Raw genomic sequence first — 25559 nt, forward strand, 5'->3', positions numbered from 1 at the left:
GGGGGAATGCGGGCGGGTCCTGCCGGCCCGGGCACGAGGGGGCTCGGGGCGCCGGGCGGGAGCCGCGGCCGCTGCCCGGGGGCTCCGTGCGCCGCCCTTCACCGCCGCTGCCCTTCTCCCCGCAGGTGAAGACGTTTGGGCCCCTGGGCAGCGAGGACGAGGACAGGCTCGGTATGTACATGGAGCTGGTGGATGGCGTCTTCCTCAACAAAATCATGTTGCAAATGTAAGTAGCCCCGTAAAGGATGAGGGAAACGTGATGATGGCTCGGTTAGATTAACTTGGGCGCACTCCGTGGCAGTCAGCAGCAGAGCGGTCGCCGGTTCCCCGGTCTCCGGCGGCCTCGGTGCGGATGAACGAGAGCTTGTCTCCCTAAAATAAAACGTGCTGTTCTGCAGTTAGGGGGGGAGTTCACGATTTCGATTGGAAAGTTTTCATGGCTAACAGACCCAGCGGGACTAGGTATGGGGTGGAAGCATTGTTCCTGTATTTTTCCTTTCGATTGGTGCTTGAAATTAACCGGAATAAAGAAAAAAAAACTTAATCCAGTTTGTAAAATCCGTGATAGTATTTTCTTCCAGACAGTTACTTTTTTTTAGCTGTTCATATATGTTTCGGGGGAAGATATGTTGTAGTATAAATAAGGAAATGAAAGTACTTAATCATATGAAGCTTTACTGGGAGGGTTGTGTCTGAAGTGTGTCTCCATTTACATGTGAACTTTGGTACTGAATAGGTAATTTGGTGAAAAGAAAATTCCACTTCAGCGGTATATTTTTCGGACAGCACTATAGAGATATGCCTGAGAAATTTATGAGTAGGTTAAAAGAACAAACATTGAAAATAATAACTCTTTCTTTTTAACATCGAAGTGTTTTGTTGCTAAAACTCTTCTGCATGTTTTAACCACATCCTTTCCTGTTGCTGCTCTGCTGCACACAGATTCTGACTGTTTTGTATCATCTCTGTATTTGCTTTTAAAAATTCTGAAATGCATCTGATAAGGAGTTTGCATGGAGAAGTATTTGATTTGCTATGGAGAAGATTTTCAAAATCACTCAGTTTTAGTACTGCACTCCTTTTCATTGAACTAATTGAAGTTCCACCAGTGATTTGCAATGTTCGGCCAAGTTCAAGCACTTACATGAACTTATCATTAGGAGCTTTAAATGCAATTTTTTCCTGAAAAGTTTAATCTTTTATTAAAAAAAAAAAGTCTGAGAACCCATGCTCCACCCACTCAAGTTGGCAAGTTTTGTTATCTTGTGGTACCTGGTTGCTCCATCTGAAAAGCTAATAAATTTTTTCTAGTTTGTGTATTACGTGTATTACTAACAGTGGAAATTCTGAAAGGGAACTTAGAGAATGAAAGTAGTGAAGACTTGTGATTCAAAACAGAATTCAAATCAGTCACCCCACTTTGGGGTAACACATTAACGGTGTTAAATGGAGTAAAACTGTTATTTGAGATGGAAATGTGATGGAAACAGAAGACGGCTTCTAGTACTTTTTCAAGGAAGAGTTAAAACTTTCTTTTAAAAGAGAGATTTCTGCAAATTATAGCCTTGAAGTGTGCATGTTCAAATCCAGACTTGTACTTTCAAAGAGGTGGGGAATGGGAGGATTTTGATTTATGATCATTCTGTTTGGCACAGGGATGACCAACCAAACTAGTGAGGAGCTGCAGCAATTGCAAGTCTGCTGCACGTTTAACTAACTATACTATCACCGTTATCTAATATGTGAAAGAATCATAACTGTTTCAAAATGGAAAAAAAAGCTTAATACTTAGTCACTTGCAGTTATTGTTATTTTTGAAGTTATGAGGCTTCTGAGTGAAAGACTGTAGCATTCTTATGCAACATATTCCAGAAGTGCTTTATCAGCTGATATATACAAACTTAAACACAAATATTCTGTAACCAGCCATTGAAATATCTCTAAAGAGACATGAAGTTATGTGGAGTGTATAGAGCAGCTTAACAGTACTCTGGAGACAAGGACTTGAACAGTAAGATCTTACTGAAATAAGGAAGATAAGTATTTAGGCTGACTGAATGCAATGACACTAGTTGGCATTTTGTCAGATATCACGTTTGTGAGAAGTGCCTTGGCATGCTTACTTGCCTCAAGCAGTTAAGAAAATTTTGTATTTCTTCTGAAAGATGTCTCTGCCAGCAGTGTCACAGAAAGCGTGGGTGGGGGAAGCACAAGCATGGTGGAGTAAGAAGCTGTCCAATTATATGTAATCAAACAGGGCTGCACTTTTTTTTTTTTTTTTTTTTTGTCAGTGCTTCTGATGGTGTCTTAGGAGCTTGAAACTAAGACCTTCCTACTGAGAGCCTGAAACTGTTTAAGGAAAGATCACTGTCGTATTTATGTATTCCAACTCAGCAGGGCACTCAGGAGAGGTGCTGTCTACGACCTTCACTTTTTCTGACTCAACCTTTAGAACTTACAATGCAATTACTGCTTGCCTGTAAATCAGGAAAGCCTTTCAAAGAGTGTTTCTGCCCCACAAAGCTTTCAGAAAAAAATAAATATTTAAAAAATGCTTGCTCATCAGTTCTTCAAGTCCTGGTCCCTAACACTGGCTTTCAATGCTTGTCTTCAGATCTCTTCCTCCTGAAATCATATTAATGAAGGCTTTTGACAAATCTATAGAATTTGATATGCCACACTACAATGATGTTGATTGCCTGAAAGCCACACATATGCATGCTCACACATGCAGTGAGTAGGGGTAACAGAGTAAAATAGCTGGATCCCCTTTGTAGATAGCTGCCTTATTACTCTTTTATTATTTCCCTTTTAGCTTTTCAGGTTAAATAACATGTTTGCCCACTTATTTGAACACAAATAGCTGGATATGTGACTTTACACCCAAACACCAGGTCAGATTTTGAAAATCTTTCATGGTACCATGTGGTGCAGTACTTGGCTGCAGATTAACAGTTTTTTCTTGATGAAGATTTCAAAAGCCAAGTAACATGTGGATAAAATTTCTCAGCAAATTAGGTTGGCCACTCTTGGGAATTTCATTATTAAAAGTAAAACACTTGTCGCATGGTTTAGCAGAGTTTAAGTTCAGGATGTGGCTACAAAGAAGTCTGGATCTGTGAAGAAATCCAGCTACACTTGTTGTTGAGATTGCTGAATAAAATTAAGACTTTAACTGTTTGAGATGCTGAATGGGCTCTGCTAGTTCAGTCAGTCCCTAGTTTCTATTCTAATAGGTTAGATTTTGCCCAAATGCCATCCGGCAAATTGGAAGGGGTGCGCAAGTTCCCCATTGCTCGATGTTGTCATGAATGTGTTTTCAACAGCTGTGTTTGTACAAGCAAGGCAGCTGTGTCACCCTTAGATATGTGTAATGTGCATCACTTTGGCTGTATGTTGGGTCCCTGTAGCCTGTGTGGAAGGAGGCGAGAGTGGGGCCCTTCCTCTTCTCTATCCTCTTTGGAGATGAAATGCTCATAGGAACTATAGCAGTGAACAAAATGTACATGGCTTAGGTATGCCAAATGTGGCTGCTGTTCAAGGGCAGAGGAAGGAAACCCCTCCTGGGCTTAGGCAGGTTCTGGCCATGGTCTGGTCAGCAGATAACTAGCTGCCGGGATTTGCTGCACTGCTTTTTAGATAATACCTAACAAATTAAGTTTGTTTTGTTTTGTTTTGTTTGTTTTTTTTAAGATGTTTAGGGGTTGCTCAGATCTGAATTGTGGTGCCTAACTGCTTAACTAGTTAAGTCCAATAGGAAGAGACAGACAGCAGCATTTAGATTCCCACTCATATTTTAAAACAAGACTTAAATTCTTTTCAACTCATTTTGCTGTAAATGAGTGGTTTCCTTTTCCTGTGTGCTCTCCAAGTATATACCTTAACCTGATTGCACATGAAGGACACTTGCAGATTTGCAGTTTTGCATTAATATTCTGTATACAACATTTACAGTAATCTTCACAGTGAAACTGTTGTGTTCTGAGCTTCTGTGTTTCGTGGGGAATTATGTGCATCAGGTTAATGAGCTTCTCTATGGGAAAATTTTAAAGAAGTTTTTTTAGATGGTTGTGTGTCACTTCCTGGTATGAAACTAACACGTGGTGCCACTGAATTGACTGCCTTCAGCATTACAGTTGCAGCTGTGGCATAGTATCTTTTACTGTAAGCAAATATTTACTCTGTTTAACTTCTTATAGAAGGTGTTATTCTGGAAATGATGTGGGGGGTATGTACGTGCAGACACACAAACACGCAACTGTTCATATTGACTTCTGTGGATTCTGCATTTCTGTTAAAACATTCAGCAAACAGAAATGTGTACTAGGAATGACAAAACCATTTGCGTCCAAACCATATAATGAAAAATCACAAAACCAGGTTTTTCAATTTTGAAGGCACTTGTCATTGTCTGTGGTATCATCAATCTGTCCTCTTTGATTTAGAGCATCTGACAGGATTAGCTGAGCTGTTAGTCTCTACTTTTGGGTTGTAGCAAATAGCATGAATAATGGAAGATTAAAGATACACATCCATTTAAACATACTGTTGTTTAAAATTGCATTTAAGTATGCATTTTTACCATTTTTCATGCAATTTAGAAACCAATCCAGCCTTAAATGGCTTCAGCCCACTTAATATGAGAGGAGGAAGTTGAATGATATGACAATTGGACTAATCAAAGACTTAGTGGTACATTTTCAGTTAGTGAGTTACCTGCAGCACAAAGGGCAGGCAGTAGCCAGGGGCCATGGGAGTCCCCAAACACCTGGTATAGCTGATTCATTCTGACCTTCAATCGTCCTTGGGCCAGTTCGAGGGCTTCTCCATTATTTGTCAGCATTGTTTGTCTGAAATTGCTTGAATAGGATTGTCATTTTGAATTAGGAAACAAAATGATTTTTTTCCGTATTTGTTATTTTTATTTTATTAATTGATGGCTTGAGTGGCTGAATATTCAAGCACTTGTGCTGCCTGCCCTGTGCATTCTAAGCTCATGACTCAGCCTCTATCTTCCTGTCCTTCCTTCCCCCCGCCCCCCCCAAGGAAGACATACAAATCAGGGTACTCTTTAAAATGTGTGTGTATAGTGAGGTTTGAGACTTTCCTTCTGGTTATTTGGCTTAGGTATTTTTTATCTGTTTGTGGAGGACTGCTCTTAGTCACACCTCAGTTGCACTGCCTCAGTCCTATTTAGAGAATTTCTTTGATCAGAAGGGGTAGGTGGTTTTTAAAAAATGAATTGCAGTTTTCATATATTTATGTGTAAAGGAAAGATGAACCATCAATAGACTGAAAAAAATCACAGTAAGGATGCGTTCAGAGATTTTTCAGATGCGTTCAGGCACAGATTCTTTTGGGTTACCTGTTTACTGTTGCAAAATATCCCTGTTTAATTTTCAGTGTGAAATTTGGGAAGAATTTCTTTCAGTAAAACTCTTCACAAATAAGAATGTCACCAACCAGCCAAGTGCTATGGTAACATACAGAGTGTGGTACCAACAGCTCTGTGTTCTTTAAGGTAGAAACTTTTTCATACATAGAATATGCCTCTTACTGTATAATTTTACTTGGGTGCTTTTTTTTTCTTTTTTTTTTTTTTTGGACTCCATTTCCCCTTCCCACTCTCTTTTACTACACATCCGGCTGTACAGTTCGTGGTGTTTGTGCTGTTCTGTCTAGCTTTTTAGCCTTTCTTTCTCTTGTACTGAGTTCTTTTTTACTTCTCTAGAGATTCATCGGGGTGTTTTTGGCATCTCATTCTTTGCCTGGCTTTCTCTCAACATAAGCGGGTAACCTCAGATGTGCTCTGTCTGAGGGTGCGTCACCCTTTTTCCCTGCTCAGAGGCCTGGCTGCCTCCAGGACTGTTCGCTCTCCCACAGTAGGAACAGACCCATATGCTGCCTCTCCTGGCTCCTCCAGCTCACCTCTGCCACATCGCCTGGGATGTCTCAGGAGAAGAGGCAGCAGCAGGAGGGATCCAGCTGACCTCCCCAGCATAAAATGACACAATTATTCTAGGTGGGAGATCTAATACAGAAAATGTTTGAAAAATGAAACAATATATTCTTTCTGAATTTAACCTGGTGGTTTGAAGTGTAGGTTGTGCTGACCTTTCATATCTCATGCAAAGGGCACAAGATGAAGTTGGTTATAGTTTTAATGTCTGAATATGATATGTCATTTCTCAAGCTAGATTTTGTTTTTAGGAAAGCTCTTGGACTCCATATCTGTGAGGAGAAGGCAGATCCACTAGAATAACACCACATATAGCAGGTTGGCTCCAGGTTAACAGAACCTTGAGGTCAGTGGTATTAAAGGCACTGGGGGCAATCAGTTACCCTTAATGAAGAGGATAGTGTAAAAATTCCAGAATTGCTTCCAAGAGCCCTGTCCCGCAAATGCTTATGAACAGGTAACTTCTGGCTTCACTGTGCCAAAAGATGGAACGGGTCTCGTCTTGAAGTAAGGATTTTTTGTGTGTCCTACATACTTTGAAAAACCTCATCCAGGGCCTATAGTTACACCATCTAGAAGTACTGAAGAAGTTGCTTCTCCTTTGCTGTGGCCAGTGGGTGTACTTTGTGGATTTGCACCGTTTTGTGCGAGTTTGGGGGAGGGTAGTGGTGTGTTGGGTTTTTAAACTAGCTTTAAAACTTGGCGGGTTTCCCAGCCCTGCTTCTGGTACATCTCAGGGCTTGAACTGTGATTGCAGTGGCTCAGCGGCTGGCAGAAGGGTATTGTGTGCACAGCCTGACTTTGCACAGACTGCCTGAGGGGGCAGAGGCAAAGGCAAAGGGGGCTTGGAGGCTGAGGCAGTGGATAAGTAGGAGGAATGGGTTTCAAGGGCAAGGAAGCTTCTGGGGAAGAGAACGCAAGCTGTAAAGGGTTAGTAGGCAGGGGAGCTACTGGGGAGAGGGGATTCTGAGTTCACCTCCTCATACTATCTGCCGTATGTGTATAAGTTAAATTGCTGCTACATTGCAGGATTTTCTTTTTTAACAGATAATGTACAGGTTTATGTGTAAAAATAGAGTAAGCCATTTTTTTTCCTATCATTTAAGTATGGCGGCCACTGCCAAACAGTTGAAGCTTTTTCTTCCTGGCTCTAGACCTGGGTCGGTGCCTGACAGTGACATGGCAGCTTGCTGCATACGTGAGCTCATTCACGTGGAAACAGGAGAGCTTTAAGTTGCCCCTTCTGTTGTCAGCTTCTCCTTATTGTAAGTTCCTTTTCTCTTAGCTTCCCAGTTCATTGGCATGACTTTGCTTACAAAGGCTAAGCATCCATCTTGCTTCAGGATCGAACTCTGTCAACATTGCTTGGAGAGTACTCCGGGAAAGATAATCTCCGAGTTCAAGCCCAGGTGCCATTACGCTTCTATTTGCTGTGTTACTGTAGAGCCACATCATCAAACTCTATATGTATGTGTGGCTTCCACATTGTGGTATCTGAGCATCAGTAAAACGGAATTGTTAACATAAGAGCAAACATCAGAAACTGTATGGATGTCCCTATTACGGACTTTACTCTAAAAGCTTGTTACAGTTGCCTCTCCTGTTCTCTTTTTCGTGATGTGTTACAGTGACAAGCAGTATACAAAATCCATTGCCGCTCTAAAGGTGGTGTAGAGTCCTGCTGGTTTATGTCAGTGGCAATTTTGATCATTTGTACTTCAGTTTGTTTGAACCCCCGCTACATAGATACTGTTTCTGATGTTATCTTCTGCCCACTCCGCTCACTATCTCTGTGGAATATCTACATACACTGTCATATTTATGCACATAGCACTGCTTTCATTAGATGCTTTGGGATTATCCTGCATTTAAAAAAAAAAAAAAGCTTGACATACTTTTGTAAACTTTGCCAGATACATTTTAAAACAAAATACTGGATCATTTCCTCGTCAACACCTGAATTCAACATTTGGCCCTGAAGGAGCTGTGACTGGCTTAATTAACAGCCAGAGCAGAGCTCTGGCAGGCAGGTGTTTGGATTGTGTAGGAGTTTGTTGATAAGAGTCTTTATTATAGAGGAAATGCACGACTTTGATCTATGGTATTAGCAGATAAAGGTTTTCAGATTACTTTTTTTGCAACATATTACCGTGTACACACGGAATCTGAAGGTACATGTTCATATTAATCATTTGCAGCTTTTTGCTGTTGTTTCTCCCCCATCCCTATCCAGGAAATAAAGTCTCTTCGGGTACAATTTTGATTTACTTTTGTTTAATTTTAAAGAAAATATTAGTCGTCTTCCTTCTCCCTAATCTTTTCACTTTTTTTTTCATGCATGTATATGCACCTATGTTTATATTCTATTCATAGAATGAGAGCTGTTCTTTACAACATACTGGACATATGAGATAGATGGTCTAACTAGATGATATAAGTATAATAAAAGTGCAGTCCTCCTTTTTCCCTTCACCACTTCAGTACAGAATACATCTGGGTTTTGCAGTTTGCATAATGGACACTGATCAAGTGATAACACTCTCCTTCTCTAGTCTCAACTCTAAAGCCAGTATATGGTAATCTTTCCTAGGCTTCCTTGTATTCAGATAAAATAAAATCCTTGTTATCAGAGACTGCCTTGGTCTAGTGTACACAAACTAAATATGCTCTTTGGTTCAAGGAAATAAGGAGGGAAGCTGCCCTGAATTGCCATGTGGGTTAACCTGAAATAGTTACCTGGTGGCACACAGGGAAGGTTTCGAAGTTATACATAGATGCAAAGGTAATGTGTTTATTGGATTTTGAATTAATGTATGTGCATCATGTATAATTATGTCAGTGCATTTAATACACAAATATTTAAGACCTAACAGTGCCATGTTGAGATACTAAGTTTTACTACCAAGGGAACCAATAATACTTGATCTTCTTTTTCCTTTTTTCATAGAGATCCTCGGCCAACCAACCAACGCGTTAACAAGCATGTAAATAACGACATCTATCTTCGGGTTCAAAACTTGACCATCTTAGTCAGAAACATTAAGACTTACTATCAGGTGAGATTTTTGCTCTCTGGTAATCGTTCTGTGGTGATTGTTATATTGTTTCAGCTAGTGCAGAAGCTGGTGGCTTGTTAAAGAAACTTGCCACAGGAAGTGGAAGGGAAATTGTGTCTGTGTAAAAGCACTTTCAGCCATGCTTTCTTCATGAAACACTACAGCTACCTTCTCTATCCCTCATGGCCAGAGCCTGCTTTTCCCTTTTAGAAAAGAGGAGGAAATTGTGCTTGAAGGCAGTGATAGCAGTTGAAGATTTGTGTAGCAAAAAGGCTATGCATCCCGCCCCTCCTAGGGTTACTGAAATTGGAATGATGGTTTGGGGTATAAAACTTGTTTAAAACAAGTAAACTTCTCTTAAAGGGGCTGCCTGCAGAAAATACATTATAAAGAAATGTTTTTACCACTATAAAACTAACCACAAACCAAAGTAGTATTAATTAAGAAAAATGAATTAGTACACATCTTCAAGGCAGATGACTTTATGCACCTCTTTTTAGGTGTTAAAGTAGTTGTTTGTTCTGACCATCTTTCTTTATAACAGACTTAAGTGCAGTGATGACTTCAGTGTCTCACAAATAGTGCTCTTAGGTAACGTCCTCGAACTGACCCTCAGTGTTCTGCTGTTGTAATGGTGCTCCCCTGAAAGGGCAGTGGTGACAGCTGAGCGCTTTCACAGGCTTAGATACATGTTGGGTTCCACTGAAAAGCCATTGGAGTGACTTCAATTACTTAAATAAAATTTCTGTATAAATACCCTTGTGTATATTTGTACTCCTTATTGAAAGGGGTAACTGTTCTGCTGTTTCCTTTTACACAACTTTTGCCAAATTTTAATGCTGTGCAGTATAAACTGGGCTTCAAACACTGCAGGCTGTTGAAATGATCCTGTACATATGTCTGTCAATCATATAATGGTCAAGAAAATTAAGGTGTAGGAGTTAATGTAAATGGTCTGTGCTCATCCCGGGCACCTCATCTCCTACATGCGTAGAAGAGATTGTATATTGTCATTGCCCACAAAATATAGAAGAGATGTGAGAGTGCATAAGAGGTAAGAATGTGTAACTGCAGTAGTGCCTCTTGATGCTGTTGCCTTAGAGCTGCGTACTGCTAGCCTGTGTTACTGCCACTGTTTACTTCTGCTTCTGGATTTGCTCAGGGAAGTCTAAAAGAGAGATGGATTTCTGAAAGTCATACAGGATTGATGACTCCATGCAAATTCTAGCTGTTTGCCATAGCTTAGCTTTGAGATGATGTGCGAGAGCTTTATGTACATCTGAAGACAGCTGACCTGTGTCTCAGTTGTTGAGCATGGGAGTTGCTGTCAGGATTGGAGATGCTGACAGAATGCTGATAGGATTTCTGAGACTTATGATTTCTAAGAGGAAACTTCATTTGGTCATAACTGGGACTGAAGCTATTTTTTGGTTTTCTTTTACCCACTGAACAGCATAAATGTATGTGGAGTCTACAAGGAAAATGGGCTGTGGGAGGGCAGGGGATAGCATGAGCCTTTGTCCTTTCCTACCCCTCCCACAAGACTTGCATTCCAGGACCCTTGTCCTTCAGGTGTTGAAAGCTTTTATTCATGAGACTTCTTTACCTTGGAGATAATTATGTAACCTCTTTTAACAACATATGAAGAGAAATAAGATTCAGGAAAGAAGTGATTCAGAATCATAAGTTATGTTGTTTAGTCTCTTGTTGACCTAACTGTTGGGTTTTGCAATCAATCTCATAAAACTAGGTACAACTAAAATACATTAAGATGGTTTTCAATAGGAAATAGTAGTTGAGGCTTGCAGTAGTGGTCATAACAGTAATGTATACTGTACATCTGTAGTCCAGAAATTGTGCTTTAAGTCTTGCTGTATATACTGTACCTATGTGTATATGTGTTTGTACTGAATCTGACTATATATACTGTACGTAAGCAGAACAGTTGTGGGAATTGATCGTTCTTTTATTTTGGTCCTGAAAATGTGTAATTGTAACAAAGCTTAAAATCATGTTGTCCTGATGATATTATATGAAGAATTCATTTATCCTTGTCACAGCCACATCTCCACGGCAGATTCAAGATCTCAGTGCTAATCTCCCCTTTCATATGAAACTGTGCTGCCTTTGATTCTCAATAGTCTGGGAGGAGTCAAAGGCCATCTATGCTGTAACTGAGTTCTGTATGTGACTGCTTAGTATAATGTCATATCTGTATGTGTCTCTTGGACATTTGGAGGGTTTTTGTATTTTAGGATCTGAGGTAACTTTAAATAGCTTTTTTTAAAATAAGCCAAGCTGTTTAATATGAATGTTTTGGAATATATTAAGGATTGTTAAGTCTCTCCTGATTTTAAACATTTGGGGAGAATTTTTTAAATAGCTTGAAGTTGTGGGCTTGTTTAATACTAATACTGTAGCTTAAGTTAAAATCAGAATAGTGTCTTACTGCCTGAAAACACCTAATCAATTTAAGTTGCAGGCTGGAAGTGGGAGGGAAAGTTCCTGACAAACAATAGGAGCATGAATTTGCTGCTTCCTCAAGAGAAACAAAAGCTTCAAAAATGCAGTGTTGGCCTTGATATTTTCCTTTCTCTTTTACTGAATGTATCCAAGTCAAGCTTATCGCTTAGTCACCGAATCTAATGGGCTGGGTCTCCTAGATAGAGGAAGATGTATCCTCATGCTTTATCAAAGGATACTGACAGGTGTCATGAAAGAATACTTGCCCCTCTCTGCACTGGGCAGGAACAATTAAGCATGTGACTTGAGTTCATGGTACTGTAATCCCTGTGTCTGAGGAACATGACATCAGTGGCTACTAAAATTAAATCTGATATTCAGAAGCTAGATGACATTTCAGATCATATAATTGTCTAGTATAAGTATATCTCTATAGCTGATTTCTTTCTTAAAGCAAAATTCTTCTTAATACAGATTATTTTACTTCTTAAAACAGGCCTGATCCAGAGGCATGAATCTAGGTACTTTCCATAATGTTGGGAACTTCCTGATCTGTCAGGCTCCAGGGTCTGTGCTTGGGTATGACGGTGAACACACCTGGATGTTGGTGGATTTTGGCTTCATGGGTCAAGCCATAAAGATCATTTCCTATCTGTGCTTCAGCAGGTGTAACTTGGGAAGGGTAAATGTGATGAAGAAGCCTTTTTCCAGATTAAATGACATCACAGTTTTAGAAGTTTGCTCACTGAATTTTTTCATTACTCTTCAAAGGGTTAAGTTCTCAGATCTTTCAGTTGCAAAAACCTGCTTGCTGGTGGCTGCTAAAAAAAACCCACGGTGTCAAGACTGTTAAAGTAAAATGGGCCACAATATTGATTACTGCAGGATCTTTGGGTTTGTTTTGTTTTGTTTTTTTATGGGGTATATAAAAATGGTTAGTCATGGTAGCAGGTAACATCTCTGCGTTTCCCACTGTCTGAGCAGCCACACCTTTGCAGGTCTCTGGAGAAAGAGGGATAGAGAGAGAGCGCCTCTGCTTGAGGCTTGAGAGCCTCCTCTTTTGAAACCAGGTAAATGCGACATTTTGCTGTGGGATTTCTTGAGCATTAAGGAGAATCTGTCATTAATTGCATTTAATAACTGTTACAGTACTGGCTAGCAGTAGAAATGGTTGGTTGTAAAATTTTTAGAGTTCATACCACATCTTTGTAAAGTACTGAGTGAGGCAGAATGTGTTCGTTGCTCATTGTATGAGTTCGTGTTTTTTCTTGCTCTGAGTTTGGATGCTTAACTTGCTTAGTGCAGTGAGATTTGGCTATGGTCTGTAATTGCTCTGAGGAAGTTGATTAAAGGGAGCTATAGAGAACTGAATAGATCAGAGGAGGGGCACTCATTCACTTCTCACTTGTGCAGGTGTTGTGCATCCTGGTCAAAGGATGAAGTCTTTACCAAGTACTGTAGCTAACCAGCACGTTTGGAACTGATTGACCTCAATCTGTTGCCTGCTGGCTTGTGCTGATAACATAGTTGGGAATGTTGGTCCTTATGCTGACAAGCCAAGTGGTAACAGAGAAAATGTTACCTTGCTGTCCCTGAATTCTACTTTCACTTTGAAATGATCCTGGTGTGGTCTTTGCTAATGATTGGCCCCAGCCCAATTAAATCAGTTTGAAAACAGTTGAGGTGTAAGCATTGGCAAGGCCAAATGAGGTTCGGTGTCACTGAAATAAAAATGGTTGACCCTGGTTCATAGTGAGCTGGTATGGCCTTTATTGCCCTGGGGCCTTCTGCTTGTTTTCCAAATACAGTAGTGATTAATCTCAGCTTTGTCAGCTATCTTCATGGTGATGTCCCAGTACCCCTGTTTCTGGCAGAGTCTGTTGGCGATGTGTGGGGTTTTGTTTTTTAAAGTTGAGACAATGTGTGCAAAAGCTGCTATTGTTGCCAGTTCTGTCTCTGCTGGGAGTGGAAGGAGAAAGCCAGAAAATCTGGCTTATCTATTGCCTATCAAAATCTTGGCCTGTTTACTTGCCATGCTGTAGAAAATGTTTAAATCCTGTGGATGCTGGCCCTTGAAATGTCCATATTAGAGTAGCTGCCCCTGATCTCTCCAGTGCCTGGAGAACATGCTCAGCTGTGTAAAGTTTTGGAAGAGGCTTAAGGCAGGCTTGCAGGGGAAGCTTGGAGTGGCTTTGTGCTTCCTTCACTTATGTCATTCCTTGGTTTGAGCTTTTTTAAGGAGCTAAAATTCACTTTGCTTCTAGTTTATAAAAAGCTAAATTAAGATATGAGTCCATATTGATGTCAGCTAGATTCCTAATATTCAAAAATATCAGTAATTACTCAAACTGCTTATCCTGCACTCTAGCAAAAATTCCTACTGTTTGCATAAAAACTTGGGGCTGATGGGGAGGAGGAAAAAATGAATGTTATCATCTCTTGTCTAGCCCGTGAATGGGTATTTAGGCCACATCCGGAGAATGTGGATGAGAAATACTGTTGGAAGAAGTGGTGCAATGTGGTCATGGCTGTGTTTTGTTGCCTGTAGTTCCCATAGTTGTGGCCACTAAATACTTAGCAGATAGGTTCATGTTTCTAAATATGTTGGAAATATTTCTTCATTTAAAAAAAATTGCTACTGAGAGACAATTTTAAAACCAGTCATGGCTGTGTGGCTTGTGCAGCTTCAGTGAGAAACTCATAACCCTTAGCACTTCCTTTAAATTGGGGATACAGGAATGTAAATGTGGAAGCCTTCACTGAAGCGGCAGAAGGAAGTGTTTGAGAGAGATCACTACAAATCCTACCGCCTCCCCCTAAACTCACTTAGCAGGGCTCAGAGATAAAGGTAAGCAAGATGCCTTACTTTAAAGGTATGTTTCTGATAGACCTATGTTGTTATATTTTTTACTCAGTTGCTCTATATTTGTATAAAACAAATAAAATCAATAGGGTTTTTATCAGATCCTTGAGTAATATTGCACAGAGACAGGATCACAAGGAGTTGACTGCACATTTGTTCCAGTGGAATGAACTGGTGGTTGCTGTGAGGTGCTGGGGTTCCAGTACTGCTGGGATTCTAGCCTGAAAAAGAGGGACAGTTCTATCTTTCAGCCTGGGGCAAAAGCTGGTTCTTCCAATTGTTCAGGCAGCGATTGGAACTTTTGCAGCTGAGGTCTTGCAATGCCAGTAGCTTCCAGATCAATAAACAGCCCTGCTCCTGTAGCTGAAACATTGGGTCAGGTTTAGAGTTCTTGAATGCATTGCAAGCAGAAGTTCAAACCTCAGTCTCCAGATTTGGGCACAAGTTATGAACTGGCAACTGTATTCAAGCTATAAATAAAATTCTGAAAGTAGCAATGTTCTTTTATGCAAGTTGAAATCTTTCCCTACTAGGCAGGGTAATTCTAGTGTACTAGTAAGCCAGTCTTTAGCAAAGAAAACACCAAAATCCTAGAAATATGCATAAACACACTCTGAGATCAAAAGGCATCTAAGAGAGAGAATTCTTGCCTACAGTGCTCTGTTGAATTAGGTGATAAATATGGTATTTCATTGTATTTCTCACTTTTTCTGTTGGTGTTGCCTATTTGGTGTGTTAAACTACAGTGTGCCAGGATGATTGTTTTCCTTTGATTCCTGTTCCTTAGATATCCTAATTTAGGAACTTGAGTAGGAGTGAACCTTTCCTCATCTTGAGCTTTAAATTCCAAGATTGTTAACCCAGAATGTCTACTTTCTCAAGAGCAAGCTATCAAAACTTTTAACAGGTAAACTCCTAATTCAAATACTTTGCTGATTTCATGCACTCCTAAGTGTATGTTTTCCCCCTTTCCTGTACAGTTGAGTGGGCTGTCTGCATATAGTCACTTGAATTGTTTCTGCAATTGCAATTCTCTTATTGCACCTACCAAAGGTGGCATACAGATTTTTGTGGCCTTATGTTGCAGCTGCATTTTGAAACAATGGTGAGCAGCAGCTGCTGATTTTTGTATCAGTCTTTTTTGCAAGTGTACAACAAATAAGTTAGTACCAAGATATTATTGCAAAGGTGCTGTGTTTCAGCAAGACAGTGGGCTAGGATTCGGGAGATACTGCCACTCTGCCACTGACTTACTGCATGACCTATAGTATGACCTTATTAGCCCCATATTTCTATTTCCACACCTATTCTTCACCTAACTTTTCTAGTTAGTGTGAACTTGCTACAGGTACAGACTGTCTTTTTATGTATTTATTCAGTACCTAGCTCAACAAGGCTTGGTGCTGCAGTGACAAAATATTTTTGGTTAAGTTTTCTGTTCTGCAGTAGCATAATCATAAAACAGGAAGGTTGCTTGTAAGACCTGTATTATGAAGACATTCAGATATTGTGCTCGTGGGTGCGAAATAATTGAATTGCTACCTCAGCACAGACTTTCCATGAGGTACTGCTTTAGTCCTTCACCTGATAGTAGTGGTACCACTGTACTGCGGGTGGGTGTTGTGGGTTGTCAGAACCTCAAAGATCACAATCTCTTTTTACATAGGTGCCATTATCAAGCATTTCAGTGAGAAAGAGGCTGAGCCAGGTGACTCATCACTACCAGAGAGTCTGTTGCTTTTTGGTGAGAAATGTCTAGTTCATTTCCAGGGAAAGTAGACCGAATAACCAGTTCTTCTGTGCGTCAAAATAAGTTTCTGTGGAGGTTAATTTGAAAAGTTCCCAGTGTGGTGAGAGCTACCATTTCAGGTGGTTACAAGCATGCCATCAAGCACATCACTGAGATTACTAGCTGTGATTCTAGGATGCATTTTAGCTGATATATTGAATTATGTCTGAAAGTTTAATGGAGGACTGAGCTTCAAGAGGCATAGTGTTCCCCCTGAGGCTCAACATGTATTTTAATACTGCATGAAACAGTGACCTCAAACAGATGGGAAAGAATAGGCTGGCTTTTAAACTCCTTCATGGCCTGTAATTTCATGGAGCTGGAATATGGGAGAGGGTAGAATAGGCTGGCATGTGTCTGTGTAGTCCTGTCTCTCTCTCTCTTTTTTTTTTTTTTTTTGCTTAATAAGCTATAAGAGTGTGAATTCATTGTGCAGATAAATGAAGAAACTGAGTAGAGAAAGAGGAGCAGTGTCCCAAAATATATTTGTGCAGTGATCAGAACAGTGGGGCAGCATCCATGTGTAGACTTTGGAGTGCTGCTGTAATCAAAAGCTGTTTGTTGAAGATTTGCATCTAAAGCATCTGTTAGTGGAGGCTAGTTGGGGAAAGGAAAGTGCCAGTAGTTTGCACTACTGACATACTAAAAACAATTCTTGAGATGTCTGAATTACAGAATGCTTCCACTGTGTCTTTTATATTGCTTAAAAACAGGGTTATGTTTTAAGTCTGTGCATCTCTTTTTAATGAAAGCCGATGCCTAATGTTAATTTCCCAAATTATTGCTGTGTGATTTGCAATGCTAAAGCCACAGGGTATTTGAGTCATCTGCTACATATATATTTTTGTATGTTAGATTTAAGGTATAAGTTGCTGTATTTGGACAGCCTCACCAGACAGCCATGCTGAGTCCTGCTGCCTAGATTTCAGGCAAATGTCCCATTTTGCATCAGCTGGAGTTTTTTTTTTAAGTAGGGAGAGAACTGAATTTCATAGAGCCTATCAATTTCAAGTATGTTAGAAAATAGCCTTCATACCACTTGTAGTTCATAATAGCTTTGAGATTCCTTTTTGCTAGAAGATAATAGCATATGTAAATTAAAGATTGCTTTACTGCTTGTGTTTCCGTAATGTAGTCCATATAATTTATCCCTCTTCATTAAAAATTCTTTAAAGAGAGAGAAGGATGAATTCCGCAAATATATAAGGTGTGTTAGCAAAAACAAATCCTACAACTGCATAGCTGTTCCCTAAGCAAAGGATTTCTGCTTTTCATGGCAGATAGCAAATGAAGATGACCTATTTCCTTATTTTATTTGCATGTTCCTTCTGTGGAAAAAACATTTAATCCAGGGTAGCTTTCTTTGAGAATATTGGTGTATGCCGTATCATGGCACACTGGATCCAGTCCAAATTCTTGCTCTTCTACAAGTCTGATTCTGGATTAAGGCTTGGTGTAAAGGCTTGTTTCTGCCAGTCCCAGTGACATCCGCAACTCAGCTGTGCGCTGTGTGAGCAAAGGTGTCTCTTAGCTGTGCATCTAACTCAGCAGGCCTAGACTTTCTATTCTAATCGCATTGTGAATAGCCTTTGTTATAAAGGCTTATAACAGAGCTCTTGCTTTATCATAGACTTTTTTTTAATGACTTATAAAACCTGTAAACAATACCTTTACAGGATTTTCATCTGAAGCAGATACTTGGGCTGTCTTTTAAAGGAGTGATTTCAATCCTTTTAAAGGAGTGATTATTAGCTTGAGTTGTATGGGAGATCTCAGATGGAACATCACATCCAAATGCAAAGTTGTATTTACTTCTGAAAACAAAATGCAGTTTGCACTGTGACTGGCTGGTAGAGTTTTACTGTGACACCCCCTCCCCCACCCAATACTTCGGGCAGTTATGAATGCTCTTGGGCAAAGAAATAGGTGTGGAGATTGCAGACCCACTCAGCCTGGCTAAGAAGGGTTGGATTTACCCTTCAGAGCATGGCTCTAGAAATGATGAGGGCACAGAATTGGCTACATGAGGAATCTTTAGCATGGTTATTTCTTTGCCAAAGACAAACCACAGGAAAGGGTGTATTTCTTACGTTATGCAGTGTGCAGACTTTGCACCAGCACAAATTAGAGAAGACTCATAAAAGCACTCATAAAAACACTGAAATTGAAATGCTGTTGCTTGCTGATGCACATGTACATCTTTTGCTTGCAAGTATGTTGGTTTTTAAAAGGAAAGATTTAAAAAATGGACTCTCGTTCTAAAGAGCAAATAAAGCAGCAAATTATGTGTGTGCACTTTAAGCAAGCCCAGTGAGGTTTTGCAGCTATTTAGATGGGTTGTCTGAATATAAATTCTGTGTGAGGTGGTGCCTCTCCTGTTTCACATTATGATCGAGAGGGTGCTGAAGGAGTTAAGCTTTTAAATTCTGCTGGGTCCTCATGTGGCTAGTAAAAGTGCCTAAGTAAAAATCTACTCAGCAGACTGAAATGGCCCCTGCAGAGCTGTCACTGTCTGTTCTCTTTCATAATTGGCATTATTAAAAGTCTCTATGTATTTATTTATTTATTTAGACTTAGAATGACATCAGTAGAACCCATTAGGTGATCAGGATAACTGTGATAGACATCTTTTCCTTTGGAGGGGTTGGGGGAAAAATTTCTGGTCCTTATACAAGTAAGATCATATGTAGATTCCATTTAAATATCTTATCTTGTGAAAGTAATGATATACTGGTGTATTTAATATTTAAACCTTTAACCTATAGTAGGTATTGTTCTTCTTCTAGGAAAATGCTGCCTTTAAGTACCTGACATTAAAGAACTAATTTTAAAGATGTCTAAATTACTTGCTGTAAGATTTAGAAGCAAAAGTAAGTAGTTCTCTGTGGCATCTTAAAGATATTTGGAAAAAATGGTGATCCCATATATAATATATACCTTTCACTTGAAAGGTATTTGTAAGGGAGTGCAGCATCAAACTTGTATCATAGAATGATCCGCTCCTTTGAATCCCTTCATGTGCAGTGTGTTAGAAGAAAAGGGGAGGGTCGTACTGAGGTTAATGCCTAGTTTATTTTGGAACAGCTGTATTATGGTAAAACTAAGTGGCTGGAGTCCCAGGGGAGGCATAAGCATTTACCACTAGAAACTGGAAGGAGGTAAATTTCTTTTTAAATTTGGGTATTAAATGCAGTATTATTACATATTTGTAGAGGACCATTCCTCAAGATAAAGATTGCAAAGGAACAGGATCAATCCTGAGATGTAGCTATGTTTGAAAGTGAAAGCATACTTTGTGGTCGAGTGTCCTGTGTTCCCCTCCCCCCCCCCCAGTTTGACTAGTTAGCTGTTTTAAAGGGTTCTGGTCAAAAAAATGAAGATGCCACTCAAATGTGCTGGTCCCTGCACATTCTCCATGATATATTGGGGTTCTTTTTGTCGTGGGTGCTGGTTGCTCATGTTTCCTTGTACAAGGAGTGAGCACCAGAGCCAGCTCCAGTACAGCTGGAAGATGCAACACAGAGGGGCATGTATGTCCTCATCACATTTCTTAATTGAGTTTCAAGTTCAGTATCTTTTACTATAGTGTTGAAATCCAAGGCAGAAAGCAAACAAATTAACTTCTGGGTGCTATATGGAGTTTGCAGAGTGGAGAATGAGAAACAATTGTTGTAGAGGCAGTAGATTTGGTATGAATAAGTAAGAAATAAAAATCCTGAAGTCTCTTAAGACTGCCTAGTCATGCTTCAAAGGAGAACTACAATGCAAGTACAAGGAGCTGCCCTTTAATGTAATATATGTCTTTAGGTCACTTTTTGGATTTTGACCTTTCAAAAGAAGACAAAACAAAACACTATGTTTTGGATTTTCCTGAGTGTGAAAAAGCTGTGGTGTCAGTACTGCATGCTTTTGTCTTTGCTTTCAAAATTTGTGGCTAATGCTTATCTGAACAGCACATGGATGTATCTTTATGGTTTTACATGCAGAAGGTATGAGTTGATAGTGGAAGACCACAAAAGCTGCCATTATCAGAAGCCTTGCTTACATTTCAGTGCTCTGGCTTTTAATTTAGTTCCCAGATTTCAGTCATGCAGAAGAAGCAAAACTAGAGTGCTCTGTTTTAGTTCTCAGACTTTGAGCTGTCCTGCATTTCTTCCAGTGTGTATTTCCTTTGTAACCTAATTCAAAATCTTGACCTGAAAGATGATTTTGATCTCCCTTTTTCACTTAACTTTTTCTCTTTATAACTTGCTGGATCCAAATTTCAAATCAATTGTTTTTTTCTTGAAGAGTTGTCTATATAAGATGCACTAGCAGCACTTGGGCTTCTGTATCCTTAAAGCATCTCAGCTTGCAATTGCATTTTCTTTTCACAGCATAGGGCCTGATTATAAGTGATACTGACCTTCTCAGACTGACTTGATGGAGTTTGAGATGCTGAGCATATTGCATGGCAGGGCCTATTAAGCAGTTTTGCTTTGATACCCTTGGATATTGTGAAACCAGAGCTGCCTGCCAGGTCATGGTTTGTTTTGGCTCTTCTCCTTGACAGCATATTGCAGCCTTTACCAGTGTCAAGGTATTTATCACACTTTATCAGTACTTATTTTTTTTTCAGTGTTTATAGCAACCATTTGAATACCTGCAGTAGAACCATCCTAACTTGCTTTCCCAGTGTTGAGCCCAACAGGATATCTGGTATTCAGGAGTTTGAGCTCCCTGCCCAACCTGCCAGCAGGAGAGAGATGCTCAGAGGAGAGAGCTGAATTGGCATGACAGAATAGAATGCAGTTGTTTTTATAAAAATCTGAACTGTTCTTTTCTTTCTGCTCACAGACTTTGCAGTCAGGCCTGCACTCTGTCACCCACTTGTAAAGGACAGATCACTTGAACTTTCTTTCCAGCATGCTTATAAACAAGTAGAAAGAAATTTGTAACCAATGACTTTATCCCTGTGAGTCTCAAGAGTTTATCTTCAGTATCAAATTCATTTAAAAAAAACCCCTTGATCTTATTGATAGTCATGTGCAAGCCTTTCTCCTCAGGCTGCATTAATCTAAATTCCTCAAAGTTCTTTGTAATTCTAGAAAGATAATAGTGAAGAGTTAATTTTTAGTTGACTAAACTCTGCAGAATGATGCTCAAAACACAGACAAGTTCCTGATTTGCTATGCTTTTTTGTAACAGGTTGCATACAATTCCGAGTTAACAGTTTTAGCGTAAGGTGGAATTTTGACTGCTGCTGCCCACTATATTTAATACACAGTTCTAAAGGAGGCAACATGCAGATATATTAGAAACAGCATATTCATTTTAAATAAGTTTTTTTATTATATGGCAGTTTAAGTACCTCTGCAGTACCACAAAACCAGAGGCTATAGCTTACCAGTTGCATAGATTTTGCATAGTCAAAACTGAGATTCTAAAGCGGTTTTGACCAGTGGGTCAGAGCAGGTTATCAGGTTGGCCCAAAATTTAGGTCTGTGTAGTCTTTCTATAGTACGGAGTGCCTTTCCCCCATGTTGTACTTCTGGCAGATTGTGGTTTGGTGTGGTGTAACTGGTAGAGAGGTGCTGCATAAAAATTCCTGAAACATACTTGTGCTGAAGCCAAGAAAAGACCGGGAAACGCGCAATCCTTGTGTTTCCCATTCCAAATGTAGCGTTGTTTCCCCCCCCGCCCCTCCCCCCCCCCAAAAATATTGAAGATCATTGTACGGTAGGGTTTTTTTTCTTTAGGTAAGAGTCAATACACTATGTAGACATATGCTGTGACCTTACAGTTGCTTCCTTGTTTGTCTTCTCTGTCTGCTGGTGCCAGTGATGGGGTGTGGTTGACAACTCTAATACTCTTTCTCTGTGGTATGTACGACCATCAGTTTTCTTTCACTATGATGATAAGGAATGGTTTCAGGCCTGTACAATACCAACAAATTGTGAAAGGGACAAGTGTACAAGTCTGGAGATATTTTGAACTTGGTTTTCGCCATGGAGGTTCATTGTACTGCCATCAAGTTAGTCTGAGAGTTATTAGGTTGTGTATTTGACTAGAAAGGAGGAGAGTTGAAGATACAGAAGTGAAATATTTCATAAAGGTCAGGTCAGATGTGAGAAGGCATTTGAGGTGTTTAGTGCACCAGTTGTTTAATGTCTCAGACATCGGTTCATGATTCTACAGTAAAACAAAATTATAAATAGTGTTTTTTATTACGCTTTTTCACATGCTGTGTTGAGAAGAAAGTTCCATGAGACTTTCAGCATGGCGATTTTGCTATTGTAACTGTTGTCTTATTCCACTTTCAACCTTGACTGTGATTTCCCTCACCCTACTTTCCCAGAATCCAGGTGAAATGTTTAATTTGGCCTAAAATGTTTGGGATGCTTGTAAGAAAAGCAAAGGAAACAAGCTACTTCTACAAAACAAGAAAAAAAAAAAAAAGAGGAGGACCTTCTCCCTTTAGTGATGTAGCTGAGAGCACTTGCCTATTTTGTGAGAACCTGTGGTTTAATTCCCTGTGTTGTCTGGAAGGGATCTGAGCACTCATTTCTCAGAAATTTCTTCTGTCCATCAAATATTGCATATGTTGCAGTGGAGTTCTCTGCCTCTCTTATTGGAGCTGAAAGTCTTTAAATAAAGAATTAAACCCCTATTTTGGACAGGGACAGATGTTCAGACTTTTTGTTGTCTTGTACGTGTCCCAGTCACTGTTTGGACAGTTGTTCTTATATGTGATCTCAAAGTCCATTTCTGTATCTTATATGAAGTAGGTGCAGAATATGAAATAAATGAAATAGAATAATTCTCCAAGGGAAAGGCTGAGAATCCTAACCCCATAATACCTATGCTCCAGTTGTTGAAAGATTCACTTGGGAAAAGTGGGAAATCTAAGGTCTGATTTCCTCTTTGCTGGATTCAGGAAAGTTTTTTGTTTGTTTTGTTTTGGGGGGTTTTTTTTGGAGGGGGCAGCAATTTTGAAATTACTGCTTTATTGTAGGGCAGATTTGTTGATATCAACAGTGACTTTGATTCATTTAAAGCATGAATCTCTGTGAACTGAAATGTGCTGCTTCTCAAATTTTGGAAGCTTGCAGCACAAACCTTCAGTCAGATGGGTGTCGAGGTCTGCGCAACTGATTCTCTCTTCATCTGTCAGATGTGCAGTAACCTCTGTAGGTGCATAGTGAGTATAAAGTGTCCCCAAATAGGATCGTCCTGTGCAGGGCAACCGAGGATCACCCTGAAAGGGACATAAGGCAACAAAGAATCAGCCTTTACAAGAAGTGACCTGCTCATCAGATGCAGAAAACTCACTTGGAATGCCTTTCCACTTGCACACTCGCGCTCACACTGACTCTGGGGAGCAGAGCTTCGAGGTTGGGTGCTTACTGTCAGTTCTGGTCTCCTGCTGTTTTGCGACACAAAAGGAAGCTCCCATCGAATAGTCTTCCCTCTTGTACTTAACCATTTGAATTTCTACTATCAGCTGTGCCATCCAGAGTGACAGCAGCTATTTTTTCCTGAGTATGGCTGTCTGGAACTGCAGTCGTGGTCAGCTGCTTCAGCAAGGCAACTCCTCTATACATAAACTCTGAAACTTATTATACTTTTGTATTTTATATACTGTGAGTATCCAGCTGGCTAGCAAATGACTTGCCATTTGATTATTCTATATATTAGAAGAACTGTTCAGAAGTTCTGCTGAAATTAGTGCAGTGCTTGCTGGATGCTCTGAAAAGTCTATTAAATGGGTATTCTAGGCTCCTTCTGCTAGCCTTAAATTTGGAAAGGATGTAGAATATTTTCGTACTCAGTGATGCAAATATCAAGGCCTCAGGGAAGGCAGAATTTGGCTCTTAAACGTTAACTGAGAGCCACTCACTAAACTTACTATTGTGAGGATGGGGAGAGAGGGAGGAGCTTGGTTTTTTTGTGGGAGCTGTTTTGTGTGGTGTGTTCTTTTCGGGTTTTTTTTGTTTTTGTTTTTAACACTTCCATTTTGTTTAATCATCCTGCACCCCATGTGATACAGACCCTTTTGAGTTCCACATCTCTGGCACATACTGCTGCTGTATCAAAGAGAAGTTATGAATGGAGTGAACTGGTTTTCTGGCACTTGGAAGCCATGAAAGTTTGTACTAATGCACAGACTTAAAAGAACAACCAGGCTGACTAATGCAGTACGGTACTAAATACACAGCAGCCTAAAATCATCTCTGTTTGCAGGGACAAACATCTTTTGTTTTCAGAGTATCATCTGAACAGTTATTAAGCAGAGAGAAATACCATCTCTTTTAATTACTGTCCTTTTAAAGGACCAGATAGGAGAGAGTAGAGTTTAACTACTACCTCTCACCTTTTTAAATAACAAGTCATTAGTTTTCCTTTGAGATTCAGAGCAAGTCTATTCCAGTTCTCTTCTCAAGACGTATGCTGTATGCCCTCAAGGGAGAAAGCAGTTATGAATTATAAGGAGTACTATGCATAGTAGAAATAAGCAACCTGCTAAAGGGATAACCTGCTGTACTCCTAAGTCTCTCTCTGGGAATCAGGGCTTTAAAGTGGTGACTGAAATATAAGGAATGTCATCTGTGATTAACAAGAAAATCTTCTTGCACTGGGGAGAGGAGAAATACACTTATTTTCATGTTCTCTTGCATTGACCTTCATGCAAAAAGATTCGAATTTGAATAACCACTTAAATTGCTGCCACAGTCCTTTGAGATAGTATTGCTCTTCTGGTGAGACAGAACAGGGTACAGATTTAGCTGAACATACTTTATTATGCTATAGCTCTGATACAGGCATGTCTTATATCCTGGCTGCATTAACTGCCTGAGATTTCCTTCCTTGCAGAGCAGTCTTGCTTTCTAAATATCTTAAGATAACTGTTCTCTATCATCTCCCCCCCACTCCCCACCCCCCAAGCTTTCTCTGAGCTGGACAAGTGCTTCATGCCTGTCTGGACCCAAGAATCCAAACGCCGTCTTCTGCATTAACCACTGGGCTGCCGCTTTCCTCAGTTAATTGTATGCATGTGAAGAACAGAGCATTTGATGAGGCAGATGCATCAAAACCAGACATCAAAGTGTGTGTTTTAATATTTAATTACAGATTTACCTAATTAAAAAAGTTAGTGTTAATTAAAGAATCTGTAAGTGTTGTTGAGAGTTTAAAGTTCATGTTGTTTCACTATTAAATACATTTTTTTCCTCAAAAATATGCCCCCAAAATGTCCATGTAGGAAGTGAATAGCTTACACATCTAGTTCTGTATAACTGAGACATTTTTAACCCATAACAGGGAGTTGTATGTTGCAAAGCACTGGAAGCCACTTTGCATTGTGGGCATTCATAAAGCAAGAGGCTGTCATTAAAAATGCATTTTTAGTCACAACCTGTCATTTGTTTCATATGATGTATACTGTAGTAG

The 25559-nt window shown here is 39.8% G+C and overlaps 1 protein-coding gene across 2 annotated transcripts in view; it reads left to right on the forward strand.

Moving 5' to 3' along the window:
* Positions 1 to 131: 131 nt before the first annotated feature.
* Positions 132 to 25559, forward strand: part of CCDC88C (coiled-coil domain containing 88C) — a 97440-nt gene continuing 72012 nt past the window's right edge. The window contains exons 1-2 of one of the 2 annotated variants that reach the window (XM_026079556.1): positions 132 to 226; positions 8907 to 9015. In XM_026079556.1, the coding sequence (XP_025935341.1) occupies positions 174 to 226; positions 8907 to 9015 (162 nt within the window). In that variant the 5' untranslated portion in view covers positions 132 to 173. The remainder of the gene's footprint in view (positions 227 to 8906; positions 9016 to 25559) is intronic. The other variant, XM_026079555.1, reaches the window with a different exon arrangement.

The sequence above is a fragment of the Apteryx rowi genome, unplaced genomic scaffold, assembly GCF_003343035.1.
Source record: "Apteryx rowi isolate R43461 unplaced genomic scaffold, aptRow1 scaffold_5, whole genome shotgun sequence".
Lineage (NCBI taxonomy): Eukaryota > Metazoa > Chordata > Aves > Apterygiformes > Apterygidae > Apteryx > Apteryx rowi.